At 34.8% G+C, this 18,275-nt stretch overlaps 1 protein-coding gene and 1 long non-coding RNA gene across 5 annotated transcripts; one reads left to right on the top strand and one right to left on the bottom strand.

Annotated features, from left to right (window-relative positions):
* Positions 1 to 512: 512 nt before the first annotated feature.
* LOC135143390 (ubiquitin-like modifier-activating enzyme 1) lies at positions 513 to 16,649 on the top strand. 4 transcript variants are annotated; one of them, XM_064075242.1, is made up of 5 exons: positions 513 to 646; positions 8,151 to 8,815; positions 13,194 to 14,095; positions 14,228 to 15,010; positions 15,516 to 16,649. In XM_064075242.1, exons 1-5 carry the CDS (start codon positions 528 to 530, stop codon positions 16,290 to 16,292), a joined length of 3,246 nt encoding a protein of 1,081 aa, XP_063931312.1. In that variant the 5' UTR covers positions 513 to 527; the 3' UTR covers positions 16,293 to 16,649. The 4 variants fall into 4 exon arrangements, with proteins under 4 accessions (XP_063931312.1, XP_063931315.1, XP_063931314.1 ...); XM_064075245.1 differs by having other exon boundaries at positions 563 to 642; XM_064075244.1 differs by lacking the exon at positions 513 to 646 and adding an exon at positions 7,355 to 7,510.
* Positions 9,200 to 10,282, bottom strand: LOC135143344 (uncharacterized). Its single transcript, XR_010282764.1, has 3 exons — positions 10,092 to 10,282; positions 9,802 to 9,892; positions 9,200 to 9,377 (listed from the first exon to the last, which is right to left on the bottom strand). It is a non-coding gene; the product is annotated as an uncharacterized LOC135143344 (long non-coding RNA).
* Positions 16,650 to 18,275: the final 1,626 nt, after the last annotated feature.

The raw sequence follows: 18,275 nt of genomic DNA, 5'->3' as shown, positions 1-18,275 counted from the left end.
GAGAAAAAAGACAAAACAAAACACTATAAAGCATTTTCCTACAAGTTTATGGTGTCACGTATCTAATACTGTGCACTATTAAATCTGTAAGACCGCGTTCTGTTCGTACATAATAGAAAGAAAAAAAGTGGACCTTCTCAACATTTTAAGAAGGACACTTATATCAGTTTGAATAAGTTCAGTATAATATTAACTGTATTCTCAAATTTTCTGGAAAATACTTAGGATGAACCACTCTTGATTTGATCATTAAAAAAAAGGCTGGAGCGGGAACGAAGTAAACTCCAAACACATGTGAATATTTTTAGCAAAGTGGTATTTCAAGTAATTTTGGAAGCTAAACAGTCAAATAGTTACAGCCGTTTAGATTTGCCCGAGAAAAAAGTCCAAGGAAATGTGTGTTATATGACGGATGACGTGTATGCAAACCAAGATATCATAAAATGAACATAAACTTCGGTGACACCAAGTGTCACATTTAAAAGTGTGCATTATATTAACTAATTAGTAAAATTTATTACAGAATAATGCGAAACAACGAGAAAACACAGTTTCTAGAAGTTGGTTTATTAATGACATATACATTAACTGTGTGCTTATTACTCCTTGGAATTTTAAAGTTCTTAAAAAATCGCATTCAGAGTAAGTACGTACCTAATTAGTACATGCTAATCATGCTATGTATGTATGTATGTATGTATGTATGTATGTATGTATCTATTATAATATACTTCTCTAATGCGGTAGCAAATAAAGGTGACTAATTACGGTCTTGACATACGTACAAGATGACGGTGAAATAAATTTTATATTTTCCTTGTTCTCTAGCCTATCAAAATTGACAATTTTGGTCGAAACTCATTGCTAATAACTTTTTGAGTAGTTTTTAGCATGTAATAAGGTCTACTTAATTGATGAGTTTCTTTTCAATTTGGTTACCTTGAATTTTACTTTCACTCCAATTCATGCAACTTCACATTTAAACACACGACTGTTTATTTGTGCACCTCATTTAAAACTTATATTTTTCAATTTTAAGTCGGTCAAATAATGTATAAAGTGAAGACATAACTAACGTATTTTCAAACGCATCTAAGTTTATTATCAAATCCTCCTTTACTTTGTGTTTCGTTGTCATCTTGTCGTTTGGGTCTGATTTAACAAATTTTAAAATCACCATCGCTTCGATGCGTCATACGTTAGATAAAATTTATATTTAGCAATTCATTGAAAAGAAAATGAGCATGAAGTCATAGCTCACAAGTGTTAGTATTTAAAAACTGCAGAAGTTTTAAAATGGTTAAGATTCGCTGCAACGGTTGACGCGCTGTCCCCAGCTTCTTGCGAACCGAGCTGATTCATACACCAACTGTGTTGTGAATTGATGATCTTGAAATGACTCCAGTGATTTATAATCAAACATAGCTAAGAACCATCCCTATTAAACCAACTTTGACACAAAAAAACTCTCATTGAAATAGGTTTATTCGGAGCTACGGTACCACAAATATGCAGTGGTCGTTCTTGATTTAATTGATACAATACATTGCCTCTCAATCATTAATTTTTTGAGTCACCTTCTATGAGTACTTCTAAAAACTGTGAGTGCATTGATAAACCAGAAGTACAGAGTTATAATATTTTGTATAGTGCAGAGAGGATTTATTCGGCAAAATTTTGAGATGACATCATCATTTTTTTTTTTGAGGGGATAAAGGAATAAGTTTTGATTAACGATTACGATTACGATCCAAGATTAAAGATCATTCGGTTTTACAGTTTCAAAGAAAATTGTAAAATGTTACACAATTTTGATTTTTTTTTCCAAAGTTTTTGATGGGGATGATTAACCAAATTTTGGTTAGCGTTTTACCATCTACATGATACCCCTAATATACATAAAAAATTTAACAACAATCGGTCCCGTAATTTCGAATACTAAAAATAAAAATCGACACAGACAGACACACAGACGACGGACGGAAACCGAACACCATTTTTTTCGTACGCTGGAGGCCGCCCGATGGATTCGATTACCATACTTAGCTCAGAATCAGAAAGTAAAATGAATGAAAAGGTAAATCACAAGTATAGACTCATCATTTTTTGCTTATTTTTAATTTTTGATTTACGATTTACCATGTTTTCGATAACCGTCAAACGTTTACAGGGTTTCAGCAGAGCATTCGATTTTGCAGTTTCAAATTTAAATTGTAAAATGTTATATATTTTTGATTTTTTTACAAAAGGCTGGATGCTTAGGGTAAAAACTCAACCCGGATTCATAAGTATGTTAGTATGTACGCGTACAAGTGGCGGAGTGGTTATGCTATTTTATAGAATTTAAAATTGAGAACACATAAAAGTAGCCAGCCGCCCTATAGACTCGATTACAACTTAAATGATATAAGTCTTACCAGAATGCCGGTCATTTCCGCACCACCGGTGGGTCTAAAAATAATAATAATAATAATAATAATAATAATATTAATATTAATATTAATAAGGAAATAATTGAAGCCCAAGAACGAAACGATACATACAAATATCTGGGTTTCTGTCAATCCTCCCACATCAATCATACCAAAACGAAAACACAGTTGAAAGATCAATACGTAGCGAGATTAAAATTAATATTGAAGACACAGTTAAATGGAAAAAATTTAATGAAAGCAGTAAATACATTCTGCGTTCCACTGTTAACATATTCTTTTGGAGTCATTAAATGGTCCAAAACTGATCTTGAAAATTTAAACATCGCAACAAGGAAAATCTTCACACAGTATAGAAGGCATCACCCAAAATCATCGATTGAAAGATTCTCATTACCAAGACAGAATGGAGGAAGGGGTTTCCAGAACTTAGAAAACTTATATCAGAGACAAATCTCAGATTTGAAGAAGTATTTCTTGAAGCGAGCGGAAAGAAATGAAATGTTTCGCACCATCACAAGAGCAGATTTGAACCACACACCCTTAAATCTGTCGAACACCGAAGAAATCCACACCCCCCACACAATAGATAAAATAATAAGTGGGCTAAAACAAAAACAACTACATGGAAAATTCTACAAAGACTTAGAAGAAAATCATGTCAATAAGAAGATGTCATTGATTTGGTTAAAAAAATCAAGTTTGTATGCCGAAACAGAAGGATTTGTGTTTGCTATTCAAGACCAAGTAATCAATACCAAGAATTATAGAAAATACATCATCAAAGATCCGAACATAAAAAACGACTGCTGTCGCCTATGCAAAGCAAAACCTGAAACGATCCAGCACATAATCTCTTCTTGCAGCATCCTAGCACAAACTGATTACAAAGCTAGACACGACAACGCAGCCAAAATCATTCACAAAGAATTAGCAACACTTATGAACTTAATCGAAGATACGACACCCTATTACACTTACATTCCGTCTCCATTCCTTGAAAATAACAAATACAAATTATACTGGGATCGCACAATACTTACAGACTTAAACATTACAGCTAACAGACCAGACATCATACTTATCAAAAAACACACCAACGAAGCCATTCTCATTGACATTGCTATTCCTAACACAAACAACATTATTCAAACATACGACACCAAGATTTCCAAATATCTACAATTATCGATAGAAATGAAATCCATGTTAAATCTTAAAAAAATTTCAATTCTACCCCTAGTTATCTCTAATGTAGGTGTAGTTCCAAATAGCTTAGTTGAGAATTTAAAGTCTTTGCACTTGAATGATTCAATAATTGTCAAAATTCAAAAAGCTGTTTTGTTAGGAACATGTCATATTGTTCGTAAGTTTCTTGAACAGTCTGATCATGTCAGTCAGATTAGATTAGCACCAGTAGGTCAGAGTAGTGTAGGTCACTTTTCATGTGATGCGCGGATAAATGATCGGTAGTTACGCTTGACTTTTGGGGATGGGGTGAGATTAGAGAATAATAGCAGACTAATTTGTATGCTGTAATTCTAGAATCTCGAAAGTTGTTCTGTTAATCTAATCAAAGCATATCATTACTTGGTCTTAGTACCCGTAATGATAGAAGTCTTGCCTGAATGCCGGCCATTTCCGGGTCAGTGGTGGGTCTTATTAATAATAATAAGAAATCCACACCCCCCACACAATAGATAAAATAATAAGTGGGCTAAAACAAAAACAACTACATGGAAAATTCTACAAAGACTTAGAAGAAAATCATGTCAATAAGAAGATGTCATTGATTTGGTTAAAAAAATCAAGTTTGTATGCCGAAACAGAAGGATTTGTGTTTGCTATTCAAGACCAAGTAATCAATACCAAGAATTATAGAAAATACATCATCAAAGATCCGAACATAAAAAACGACTGCTGTCGCCTATGCAAAGCAAAACCTGAAACGATCCAGCACATAATCTCTTCTTGCAGCATCCTAGCACAAACTGATTACAAAGCTAGACACGACAACGCAGCCAAAATCATTCACAAAGAATTAGCAACACTTATGAACTTAATCGAAGATACGACACCCTATTACACTTATATTCCGTCTCCATTCCTTGAAAATAACAAATACAAATTATACTGGGATCGCACAATACTTACAGACTTAAACATTACAGCTAACAGACCAGACATCATACTTATCAAAAAACACACCAACGAAGCCATTCTCATTGACATTGCTATTCCTAACACAAACAACATTATTCAAACATACGACACCAAGATTTCCAAATATCTACAATTATCGATAGAAATGAAATCCATGTTGAATCTTAAAAAAATTTCAATTCTACCCTTAGTTATCTCTAATGTAGGTGTAGTTCCAAATAGCTTAGTTGAGAATTTAAAGTCTTTGCATTTGAATGATTCAATAATTGTCAAAATTCAAAAAGCTGTTTTGTTAGGAACATGTCATATTGTTCGTAAGTTTCTTGAACAGTCTGATCATGTCAGTCAGATTAGATTAGCACCAGTAGGTCAGAGTAGTGTAGGTCACTTTTCATGTGATGCGCGGATAAATGGTCGGTAGTTACGCTGGACTTTTGGGGATGGGGTGAGATTAGAGAATAATAGCAGACTAATTTGTATGCTGTAATTCTAGAATCTCGAAAGTTGTTCTGTTAATCTAATCAATTCATATCATTACTTGGTCTTAGTACCCGTAATGATAGAAGTCTTGCCTGAATGCCGGTCATTTCCGGGTCAGTGGTGGGTCTTAATAATAATATTTCATTAATTGCATATAAAGCATTGCCACGGAGGTGTTGGCCAGTGTTTCGTCTTTTGTTTAATTGGCAGTCCCCATGCAGTCACATGTTTTTGATGTAATAAAAGTTCCTTTCTCGTCGTTGTTTCTATTTTTCTTAGGAGTACGTCACTACTTGTCAATTTAATATGAGACTTTGACGCAAAGTTTTTAAAAAATGTGAAAACAGCTCGTTAATTATAGGCACGGTTGTAAAAGAGGGTGTGTTTTTTCGGTTGCGTGATTTTTTTTCGCTTTTTAAAAAAATGAAGTATAATCTAAACGAGCTTGGAACAAACCAACAAACTTATTTGCGAATTTGCGCAACTGTTTTTTGAATTAGTTAAAAAATATATTCCTAGTACTTAATTTTATTATTATACACTCACCGGCAAAAAAATCGAATCATTAGTATTTTTGTAGAAATCTTCAATAAATTCTGGTGTGCGTCACATTTATAAGACAAATTAGTTTATCTAGGACAAAGGAGATGAGAAGGTAACGGGACCTTCGCTGAAGTTGCAACAATTACGAGTTTATTAAAAAATACCAGAAAATCCATTACATTAAACCAACAAAAGACAACTTAACATATCATTATTAACGACTGTTGCCGCCTCTAGCTTGCATTACGGTTGCCATACGTCTTCCCATACCTTCTATGAGGTGTCTAATCTCAGCCCGGGCTAATTGGTCAAATTCTTCAACTGGCGCATTTGCAAGATCTCTTATGTGTTGTATGACCGGCACACGTGCTCTGATACGTCTACCTAACATGTCCCACACATGCTCAATTGGATTCAGGTCGGGACTGCGTGCTGGTCATTCCATACGTGAAATCCCGAATTCGTCGAGGTAGGTTTGTACAACTCTAGCGATATGTGGTCTAGCATTATCATGCATTAGAATAAAATTATCGCCAATAAAAGGAGCAAAAGGTACGACATGCTCTTGAAGAATATTTGCTACATATCGATCAGCATTCATTGTGCCTCTATCCACCACTACAAGTTCCGTGCGAGCCTCGGCAGAAATTCCTGCCCAGACCATCACAGAACCTCCATGAAAACTTAGTCTGGAAACAATATTGCACTCAGCCTACCTTTCGCCTCTTCTTCGCCATACTCTTTGACGGCCGTCAGGAGAACGTAGACAAAAACGCGGCTCATCTGTAAAGAGTGCTTGGCCCCATTGGGCAAGATCCGAGTTAACGTGTTCTCGAGCAAATGCAAGTCGGGCTACTCTATGGCGTGGGAGAAGTTCTGGGCCACTTGCAGGTTTACGGGCCCTCAATTCAGCTGCAGTTAACCTTTTCCTTACAGTTCTTTCACTTGCACTAACTCCTCGTGTTTCTTCAAGTTGATTTCTGGCCTCAACTGCGGTCGTATCCCTATTACGGAACACGGTCAGCGTTAAAAAACAGTCATCCCGAGCCGATGTTTTCTTTGGACGACCCGAATCAGGTCTTCGGCTGTATGATCCAGTCTCATTAAACCGTCATACAGTTCTGTGAATGCTCACTTGTGATACCCCTAACGTATTGGCAACGTACCGTTAACTTCGACCATCCTGAATAAGAGCAATTGCTCGTGCTGCATTAATGGCCACAATACTCATGTTAATTGACAAAAACACAGTTTTCATCAAATTACAATGACAAACAGTCTGTTAATGCCCTCTAAACGTCACCACTGCAAATCTCATTGTTGGAAAAAACTTATCATCTTCAGATTTGAGGTTCATATCATGTACAAAAAAGAACCAAAAACCTAGTATTAGTATATTTTGTGTGATTTTTTCAAAACTGATATTGACTGTAGCCAAACGTTTAAAAAAGGAACCATTTTCAATACAAACTTTGTGTGATTCGCTTTTTTTTTGCCGGTGAGTGTAGATGTTTTATTAGCGGAACTCAAAACCGACAGATATGCAACCAGTAATACAAAAGTGAAATTATCTATTAATAGCGGTAAGCGGTAACTTTCACCATGACAGCACAAATTCAACATTGCGACACCACTCTTTTGCGCAGGCGAGATACTCACGTCTAAATGTAGCGGCGCGAGATGGACACAAATTTACCGATAAATTGATAGTCGCTAATCAGTTACAAATTACAGAGTTCGTTTTTGTCCCTCTTTCTCTGTACTTTCCAAGTGTTCATACTTATACATATGTCATATTTGGTTGCTTATTTTTATTGATTATTTTCCAAGGTCCATACTTTTTTAATACAGGTACTCTAGACACATTATTAGGCAGTTTTCCTGTTACACAGGTAAGAATAACTTCATGGTAAATAGATGACTATCTTGCTTACTTCCATACGTATCAAAAAGGACAAAAAATCAGGAATAAATAAAACGTGGGTAATTCCAGCTTACGTGATGCGAAAACTATTACATTTGTTTTTTTTTTCTCGTTCTCCATCGATAAAGTAATGGAGTTATGAAGTTAATAAAAATTGAAGAATCACAAGTCGCCGAGGAAGATGCGTGGGTAACAGAACACTAGCGTTCGGTACTCATTTTGATTTGCAAGCTTTCAAAATTATTGTGGATGTCAAAATAACCACGATTTAAATGTTTCATCATGTGTAACGTGTATTGCTGATACGCACATCTGTCGGTGTCAGTGCGCTCTTTCGTAAACTGTTCGCCGTCTCCTCCGCTTTATTAGAATTTTACCGCGTTTCGAATTCCACAGATTATTATTTGTAAAAACCGCTCGTAATTATGAATCACGCAATGCGTCATGCGCACTAGGTTTGACTTCTCTTTGTGTGATATTTGTCAGCGTTGTGGATGTACAATTTGTGAGAAACCGGGCGATTGACTCGAATACACGAATATATGCGCGCAATCCGACCGATTGAACCACAACTAATCAAACTGTGTTCTTGTGTGTCCGATGTCTAGTGCTGAAATCGCAGAAAGCTCCGTCGATCCCCCAGCCAAGAAACGGAAGCTTGATTCGTTGCCGATTTCATCAGACATGGCGAACAATGGAGCTTCTGGGTCGTCGACGCGGCCGGCCCAGGACATCGACGAGGGCCTCTACTCGCGCCAACTGTACGTCCTGGGCCACGATGCCATGCGCCGCATGGCCTCCAGCGACGTGCTGATTTCGGGCCTCGGCGGGCTCGGTGTCGAAGTCGCCAAGAATGTCATCCTCGGCGGGGTCAAGTCCGTCACGCTGCACGACGAAGCCGTTTGCACCGTCGCCGACCTGAGCTCGCAATTCTACCTCACCGAAGCGGACGTGGGCAAGAACCGAGCCGAAGTGTGCTGCAAACAGCTCTCCGAGCTCAACACCTACGTGCCCACGAAGGCGTACACCGGGTCCCTTACGCCAGACTTCCTATGCAAGTTTAGAGTCGTCGTGTTGACCAGCAGTTCTTTGGCTGAGCAGATGCAGATAAGCGAGACCACTCATGCTAATAACATTGCTTTGATTGTCGCAGATACAAGGGGAATCTTTGCACAGGTCTTCTGCGATTTCGGAGAGTCCTTCACGGTTGTGGATATAAACGGCGAACCCACCGTATCAGCGATGATTGCTGATGTTTCCAATGACAAGGAAGGTAGGGTGGCAGTTACGAACTAACTATAAAATGAATCATGATTGCTCAATTATTTTCATTTATTTAAATCATGCACCAAGTCACGCTGCTTAAGGATTTTATTAGACACAATCATGTAGTAACAGTAATTATGAGGCTTGAAGAGATAAGATATAACTGCTTTGATTGTATTTATTTAATTTTTCTTGGTATTCATTTGTTCAGCTTATTTTAAAAAATCAAAATAATTGAAATTTTGATCTTGTGTAACTTCTTTTGAAAAGTAGAAAAATTTAAATTTATAAAACAATAAAATTGCAAATACTTTAAATAACTTTCTGGTAAGGTCAGCTCTAGGAAAAAAAATGCATGATAGTTGTCATAATACTTTTATTGTTCCATATTATTTGCAAAAAGCCATCAATACAAATTTTACAAGTTCAGAGAATTATGAGTGATGCTAAGATATGTTACATAATGCTTGAAAAAATTTGTGTGATATTAGTATAGTAGTATAAAAGTTAACAAATGGAATATTTTCTAGCAGTCACAGTGTTCATTATCCAGAAAGTAGTTTTTGACACTGAAAACTGACAATCATACCAATCTAATCTACACACATAGTTACTGAATTCTCGTCTTAAATGAAATCATTACTACTGAATGCACACGGTAATTTTTGTTTAAATACATCTGTAGACTTACTAATTCACACAGTAAGTCAATATGAAAAATTGACATTTTCGATTTACAATCTATTATTATTAGAAAAAAAAATTACGCTTAAATAATATGTAAAGTATGCAGCAAAGGAATGAAGGTGGTATTTATTTTGTTATATAGTTGGAGCCAGAAAATCTTGCATGTCATTGTTGGACATTTTAAAAATTTTGATGTAGACTGCTTCATTGTCACTTTGACGTTTGAAGTTTAAAAGATTTGTCATGTCGCATCCATCGTCAGCATGCAGTGTCAAAAAAAACAAAACGAAAAAATACAATACTTACGGTGTTTTACACTTTGTGACAGTTGAATGGCATTGACGTCGAGATTTTCTGGACCCGTCTATATATTTTGTTTTTTGAACTCCCTCTGCAACTGAAATTAATTTTTAAATGAACGTAAATTGATTTTTTTGTCTCCGGTATCATTTTTGTTCACCTTACTTTGTGAATTAAATTTAATGTCATGTCAAACGAGTCCAATAGAACTTCGGTAATTTGCATTATTTAAATGTTGCATATAAATACCTAGGGTAATATACAGGATATGTAGAAATAATGCTACTGTAACTTACATGTACGGAAATAATATTTTGAAGTTGTGGTTTTTCCATTTTTGAGATGGACGACGCCACAAAGTACCTGTACCTGTACCCGGAATTGGAAAGAGAGGAACTTAACCCATGCACTAGACAGTGATAGACTTGTGCCGCGTGATCAGATAAAAATTGTAGCAATTGACTTCCAAAATTTTCCATACATGTACCGCGTGATCAGAAATGACTGAGTCTGTATATAGTCCAACCATAAATGTGGGGGAAACCGTTTTGAAACTGTGAAGTGTAGCGCGTGCTATCTTTGTCGAGACGTAAATTCCAATTCAACATTTGCAAGTAGCGTGGCCATCCTTTGATGGATTTATAATACCGGAATCTTAAATATTTACGAGGATACAAAATTTTCGCGGTTGCTACATGAGAATAGTAATTTCTTGGTCCTATAATGTCAAATTTTGTCAAAAAAAGTGGGATCGCCATAATAACAACAAAAAATGTCTGCTGTCAAAAAAAAACCGGAAAGTAAACATAGATATTTATTTCACAGAATGCGACATATTACGATCCAGACATACTAATTATAGGAATAATTTTTACAAATTTGAAATAATTTGGTAGTGTGATGCAAGCAAAATTAAAAAAAAACTTGAAGTAAATTAATGTTTTAAAACTCACTTTTGCTTCGTTTCATTGTGAAAACAAAACCTCGAAATATCAACAGTGTCAAGATATTTGCTTTATCCTTTATCAATTTTGCTAACGTAAATAACACCAGTTGTTTGAAACTTTGCAATTAATATCATCAACCATAATTCTAATTAATTTAAATTAAATCATGTTGGTTCATAACCACGGTGTTTTAACTGTCTGCTGTGATTTTGTGTACATGCGCAAAGACCTTCTGATATGATAGAGACAGAAAACAACGTCTTGTGTCTCTTTTTGATCGTGAATACTGTTTCTGTGTGATTTTACAGAGTGAGCAGTATACTAGACATAGATATATAAGTCTAGACTAGATAGATTGGTATACTAGCGGCTTGGGATGGCGACGTTTTTTGCCGGTCCCTATATCTTGGAAAGTAACATCTAGCTCTTCTACCGTGTACTAGAAAGTCATTCTAGTTAATTTAGGTTTTTTCGTTTACAAGTGCTTTGTAAATGACAATAATACAAAATTTTTAGATGTAGAGTCGATAAGTATAATTTATTTTATTAATTATGTCAGTTACGAACAGATGTCGATAGAAACGACGTTTTCATAAAGTTCCTAGATTGGATAATCTAGGGACTTTACGTTTTCAAAACCAACGTCGCTGATCAGGGATATATGGATGTATCGTAGTGTATTTATTCTACGGTCGTGCGAAGCCGGTCGTGGTATTTAACGACTTTCCTGAGCTTGGAAGAAAAACTATGACCTACGCTAGGTACATTTTTGTGATTAATTTGCCTCGATGAGACAATTGGGTTCTAGTGTGTGCTGAACCTTTTGAATTTTGAAAAGTTATGAAAAAAGAAAAACATTTCAATGTGACGCTTGACCAAAACTAAGCAAGTCTCGTTTTTTACCTAACATCATTTAAATTTATTAATTTAACAAATTTTATTTATTATCATAAGGTTTATATGTTTAAATACACGTAGGAGTATTATTACAAAAAGCAAGAACATGTTGTATTGTGTGTTTCAAATGAAATTTATTTAAATACAATTTTGTAATGTATTCAACTTTTTAGTGGAAACAAATATATCACTTTTGATAAATACCTAAATACTGTCATTTTTGATGTAAGGAATAAAATACATCGTTTTGTGTTATCTTATGTAAAGTACATAAGATTTTTATTTTACAAAATTTTAAGATGATGCCAACAAGTTTTTGCAAGGAACCCACAAACAAATTTTCACGATAATCTTAAAACGCTTGCAGAATTTTATAGAAATCAGTTGTGAAGTTTCAGATAAATTTAAAAATCTTGTACAATTTTAAATTTCTTTCCAAAAATCTGCATAACCAGTAGGAGCGAACCGACGACGTTGTATTAATATAGCGCCCTTGGATTGAACTAATAAACCATAGCTATAGAACCATATTATTTTTTATTTTTAATGAGGATTTGCTTTGCAAAAACTTGAGATATTGTTAACCAATCTTTGATGGGATTGAATCGACAAATTTTGTTCAGCGCTTCACTAATTGTACGATAATTTGAAAGTACACATAGAATTTTACAGTAGATTTAGTAATTTCGTAAACTACTGTTTTAATAAAATTGCTAACAAACAAGACCTCAAGGTTAGAAGTCTACTTTTTTATATCATAGGAACTATTGAACGTCGGGAAGGCATGAAATTGGCCATTCATCAAATGGACTCTATTGTAATTAGCTACTCTATTGTAGTAGCTAGCTACGGTCGAAAATTATTATTCATAACATCGTTTCAAAAAATATACTTTGAACTTCATAGAACGGAGTAATGTTATAATAGTATTGCATTACATGTTTGTATCAAAAGTAAAATGTTTATCCTAATGAAAAGAATCCTAGAAAGTCCTCATTGAAGAAGACACTATAACATGTATGCAGAATAGGTTGCGTTTTAAGAGCGAAGGGAGTTCTCTGTAAATAACTTAAGAGCATTATTTTTTTTTTGTATTCTAACTAATACCGGAGAGATTGAAGTGACACTTTGATTCTGTCAAATGAAGAACATAGTACAAGAAAGATGTATAGTTACACATTAGGTGCAGTTTTTAGCTTTTTGGGACAAAAACTTCTTTTACATTTAATCCTAGGAATGGTCAGAGTAAATCACTTCATATTAGCTCCATATGAAATCACTTAATACAAGTAGAAAATAAAACAATTTCGGAATTAGATCACATATTTAAGTTAAAAGCTACGTTAGTATTTCAGTGGATAAAAGCATGATTTTTTTTATTATTACTGGAATGGTGATGGTTATTTAGTTGTTTTACCACAAAATATTTATTTCTCACGAACTTGCAGTTCCCCATTTTTCTCAACAGATCTAATTTAATTTAACACAAAACTTAATCTAATCTTGGTATGTTTATACATTTTCATCTCTGAACGACATTTGTTTTTATTTTAGGAATTGTAACCTGCATCGATGATACGCGACACGGAATGGAAGACGGTGACTACGTAACATTTTCCGAAGTTCAAGGAATGACAGAACTCAACAACTGTAAACCAATTAAAATCAAAGTTTTGGGTCCATACACATTCAGTATTGGGGACACAAGTGGTTACTCAAAATACGAAAGAGGTGGTATTGCGTCGCAAGTCAAGATGCCCAAAACACTCTCTTTTAAATCCTTAAAAGAATCAACAAAAAGTCCGGAATTTTTAATCACCGATTTTGCTAAATTTGAACATCCGCAACAGCTTCATTTAGCATTTACTGCATTACATAAGTATGTGGAAAAGCACGGCACGGTACCAAAACCGTGGAATACTGAAGATGCAGCAGAATTTTTAACTTTGGCAAAATCGTTGGCTGTGGATGGTGGGAACGATAACGAAGTGAACATTAATTTGTTAGAAACATTTGCAAAAGTATGTGCGGGTGATCTAAATCCGATTAATGCCACCATCGGTGGTGTCGTGGCGCAGGAAGTCATGAAAGCCTGTTCAGGCAAATTTCATCCCATTTATCAGTGGTTGTACTTTGATGCCATTGAATGTTTACCAGCAGAAGCTGGAGAAATCACCGAAGAGTCAGCAGCACCTAAAGGTACTCGTTATGATGGACAGATTGCCGTTTTCGGAAGTGATTTCCAAAAGAAACTGGGTAGTTTGAAATATTTTGTGGTTGGAGCGGGCGCTATTGGATGTGAATTGCTTAAAAATTTTGCTATGATGGGAGTGGGTGCTGAAGGTGGTCAGATAACAGTTACAGATATGGATCTTATTGAGAAATCTAATTTGAACAGACAGTTTTTGTTCAGACCGCACGATGTCCAGCGTCCCAAATCGGGGACAGCAGCTAAGGTAAGTTATACTCAGATATTAATTCGTCTATTTAAACATTTCTTTTTTTGTGTGTGTGTATGATTCTTATTTGTATGCATTTTTAGTGTTTTCACTTTACGAAAAATACGTTAGTCTGTTTGTTTTTTCTAGGTTATTAAGAAAATGAATCCTCATGTGAATATTGTTGCACATGAAAATAGAGTCGGCCCTGAAACTGAAAATATATACGACGACACTTTCTTCGAGTCTTTGGACGGTGTTGCTAACGCATTAGATAATGTAGACGCTCGTATTTATATGGACAGACGTTGTGTTTATTATAGAAAACCTCTGTTAGAATCTGGAACCTTGGGTACTAAGGGCAACACCCAAGTTGTAGTGCCTTTCCTAACTGAATCATACAGTTCATCACAAGATCCCCCTGAAAAAAGTATTCCCATTTGCACCCTTAAAAACTTCCCCAATGCCATTGAACACACGTTGCAATGGGCTCGCGACAACTTTGAAGGACTGTTCAAACAAAGTGCTGAAAATGCTTCTCAGTATTTAACGGACCCAGAATTTTTGGAACGTACTATTAAACTGCCTGGAGTTCAACCAGTAGAAGTACTTGAATCAATTAAAATTGCTTTAGTTGATGATAGACCAAAAAAATTCGAACACTGTGTGGTGTGGGCACGTAATCATTGGGAGGAACAATACTCAAATCAAATCAAACAACTACTTTTTAATTTCCCGCCGGATCAATTGACTAGTACAGGTCAGCTGTTCTGGTCAGGACCTAAGAGATGTCCAGAACCGTTAGAGTTTGACGTTAACGAGACATTACATCTGGATTACATCTTTGCTGCTGCCAATCTGAAGGCCGAGGTCTATGGCATTCCACAAAACAGGGATCGCGCCAGTGTTGCTGAAATGGTGCAGAATGTTACGGTTAGTAATAATAATAATACAATTTTATTGCTAATGAGAGGGACAGTAGTACAGTGGCAAAAAATATTTACAACTCTAAAGTTGTCGCGATAAATTTGAGTTAACTAATTAACAACTAATATTGACATGAATTTGTTGCGAAAATAGTTGAATAGTTGAGAAATTTGAAATAACTAACATTTTTGTGGAGAAAAAGTGGCTCACTTCAATGATTTTTCATTGCGAAAAATACCTTCCACTACTATCAGCCTATACTTTCTGCTATTAAAATTCATTGACAACTTACTGAAATTTTGATATTGTAACATATTAAGCTTTTTTTTTTACATACTATCACGTACGAAGAGTATTTTTTTAACAAATATTCACTATAAATACATAGTAATGAAAACGTTGTAATTTTTCTATCCAGATGTAGATATTATTGTACAGGTTTTTTTTTTATATGCTGTACTTTTCCGAAGATTTTTATGCTTTACGTTAGTACTTAAGAACTTTTTTACAGGTGCCAAAATTCGTTCCCAAGTCTGGTGTAAAAATCGCCGTCACTGATTCTCAAATGGCGATGACGAACGGATCTAACGTGGACCTGGACCGAGTGAGTCAATTGAAGGACGAGCTGCCTTCGGTATCTGAATTAGGTAGCCTCACATTAACCCCATTAGAATTCGAAAAAGACGACGACACAAATTTGCACATGGACTTCATTGTAGCCGCCTCAAATTTGAGGGCTGCAAATTATAAAATCCCTCCCGCTGATAGACACAAGTCAAAATTAATCGCTGGAAAGATTATTCCAGCAATTGCAACTACCACTTCAGTCGTTGGAGGACTTGTCTGTTTAGAACTGTATAAATTAGCAAGAAGCCTGAAATCATTGGATCCTTTCAAAAATGGTTTTGTTAATCTGGCTTTGCCTTTCTTTGGTTTCTCAGAGCCTATCGCTGCTCCCAAATTGGAGTATTGCGAAAAAGAATGGACATTGTGGGACCGATTTGAAGTTGATGGAGAAATGACGTTGAGTGAATTTCTTGAATATTTCAAAGAAAAACATGGTTTGGAAATCACGATGTTGTCACAAGGAGTGTGCATGCTGTATTCATTTTTTATGGCCAAAGCAAAAGCACAAGAACGCTTGGGATTACCGATGTCTGAAATTGTAAAAAGAGTTTCAAAGAAGAAACTGGAATCCCACGTCCGAGCATTAGTGTTTGAATTGTGTTGTAACGATGTTGACGGAAACGATGTGGAAGTTCCATACGTTAAGTATAATTTACCTTGAATGGTTGCGTGTTAAGGCTGCATTTTTATTAGGGCATTTAATGACAGTTATTAGGTGTGCACTAAATTGAACTATTCTGGGTATTTATCAGATTGTGATCTTGTAATAAATTATTTATATTTTTTGCAAGCATAATACAAACTAGAACATACGTTCTATAGTTAATTTGTTATTACTTGCCCAGTGATTTCTCTCACATGAATTTATAATATTTGTGTTATGGCGAGTGAACTTCAATGAGCTAATGCAATATAATCGTATGTATGCCGATAATTGAAAACATTGTAGGTCCAGGATAGTGTTTATTTTCTTAAATATTTTGATGTGTGAAATTTAATAAATATGTTTTTAACATGATACCATTTGTTTGTAATGTTACTACTTAAAAATAGTTGATGAAAAGTAGTGTTTATTTTAATTGTCCAATTTTTTTCTTATTTTACAAATACACGAATCAAAATGGAATTTTAACTGTGTTATATGATATATTTACAGGATGACTAACAAAAACCTTTGACACTGTATAAATAAGCATATAATTTCCCGATTTGAACGAATGCTAGATATAAAAATACTTCATTGTGGTCTACTAAAAAATACGTTTATTTTTGTAGATTTGTTTTTAAATTATGAATGCATACAAACTATAAGTTCGAATAGAACATTATATAGTCCCTTTATAAAAAAATTACAGTGTTTTAAATCGATTAAAAGTAAGCAACATACAATGTCAAAGGTTTTTTTTGTCAGTCAGTCGGTATATAATGCACATTGCAAAGTCAAGACGCATAATTTGGCTGTACGTTTGTCAGCCAGATTAAGGAAACTAGGAAGAACAAATTTCGTATTTACGGACGTAAATATGTATATAATGTAGTTTTAGTTTTTGGTTGTACTTTTTATTTTTATGTTCGGGTTTCTGATTTGAGAATATCCGGACAAAAAGTACAACTGCTTGTAGTACCATCGCCTCGTTTATATATTCTGAATTGTAGTTATTTGCATTGCATCAACAGTTAACTTTTAATGCGAGTGTTAACATTATTTGTTTTTTCTTTTAGTCTAATTTTATAGGGATATTTATGAGATGTGAAGATCTGATGGTGTTTTTTTTTTTTTTACAATAGAACTAGTTCAGAGACCATGTACGGCATAAATGTAAGATTTATAAAATCGTTAGAACCGCAACAGATGGGTCAGCTGCTTTTTAATTGTACTTTTTCCGTTTATATGCATTTTTATGTGATACTGATGTTGAAATAATCGCGTCATAAATTTTGTGATTTTTGAGTAGCACTTTTAAAACATTGCTAGTAAAACCTCAATTTTTAATGGTTTTGTAGGTAATCATTTTAGATATATTTTTTAACTTTTCAATGCTGTGATTGGACGGTGGTAGCTCAGCTCCGGGTGTTTATTGACACAAAAAATGTTTAAAACAACTGCTAGGAACTGTTATTTTTCAAAAAGTTCTAAAACTAAAATTGTAAAACGTAACATAATTATTTCAATTCTTGATGAAGGAAGCTTTAGACATTGGGTTGGTTTAGATGTGTAAAAAAGGTGTATCATTCTAAAAAAAAAAAAATCGTAATACTGTAATAGGACGATAAAATGGTCGGTTTCCCACCGGCGTCACTTTTGTCTAGAGGCGATTTCATTAGACACATAATTTCCGAAATTACTGGACTTTGAAAAATATTCAGAACTATAGAAGTTTTAAATTGTAATTAAGAAACTATATACACAACTGATTGTATGGAAATTTTGGATACGCTTCCTTTGTGAACATGATAAATCATTAATCAGAAATTATGTGTTAACCCCTTCCAATAACTTGATATAATTTAAAAATTTTACAAACTAAATTTAGATAAAATGTGTAGAATGCTTCTGTAAGTGTAATCAACTTTTCTCTATTCTCCATATCTACTAGATTATCAAAAAGTAGATCGCTCGTTTCCGTCTCTCTTTTGTTTGTTG

This window comes from Zophobas morio, unplaced genomic scaffold, assembly GCF_036711695.1.
Source record: "Zophobas morio isolate AGI-343-1 ecotype UQ-CSIRO unplaced genomic scaffold, CSIRO_AGI_Zmor_V1 ptg000058l, whole genome shotgun sequence".
Lineage (NCBI taxonomy): Eukaryota > Metazoa > Arthropoda > Insecta > Coleoptera > Tenebrionidae > Zophobas > Zophobas morio.
The sequence above is the reverse complement of the archived record's forward strand: the minus strand, read 5'-3'. Positions and strand labels throughout refer to the sequence as shown.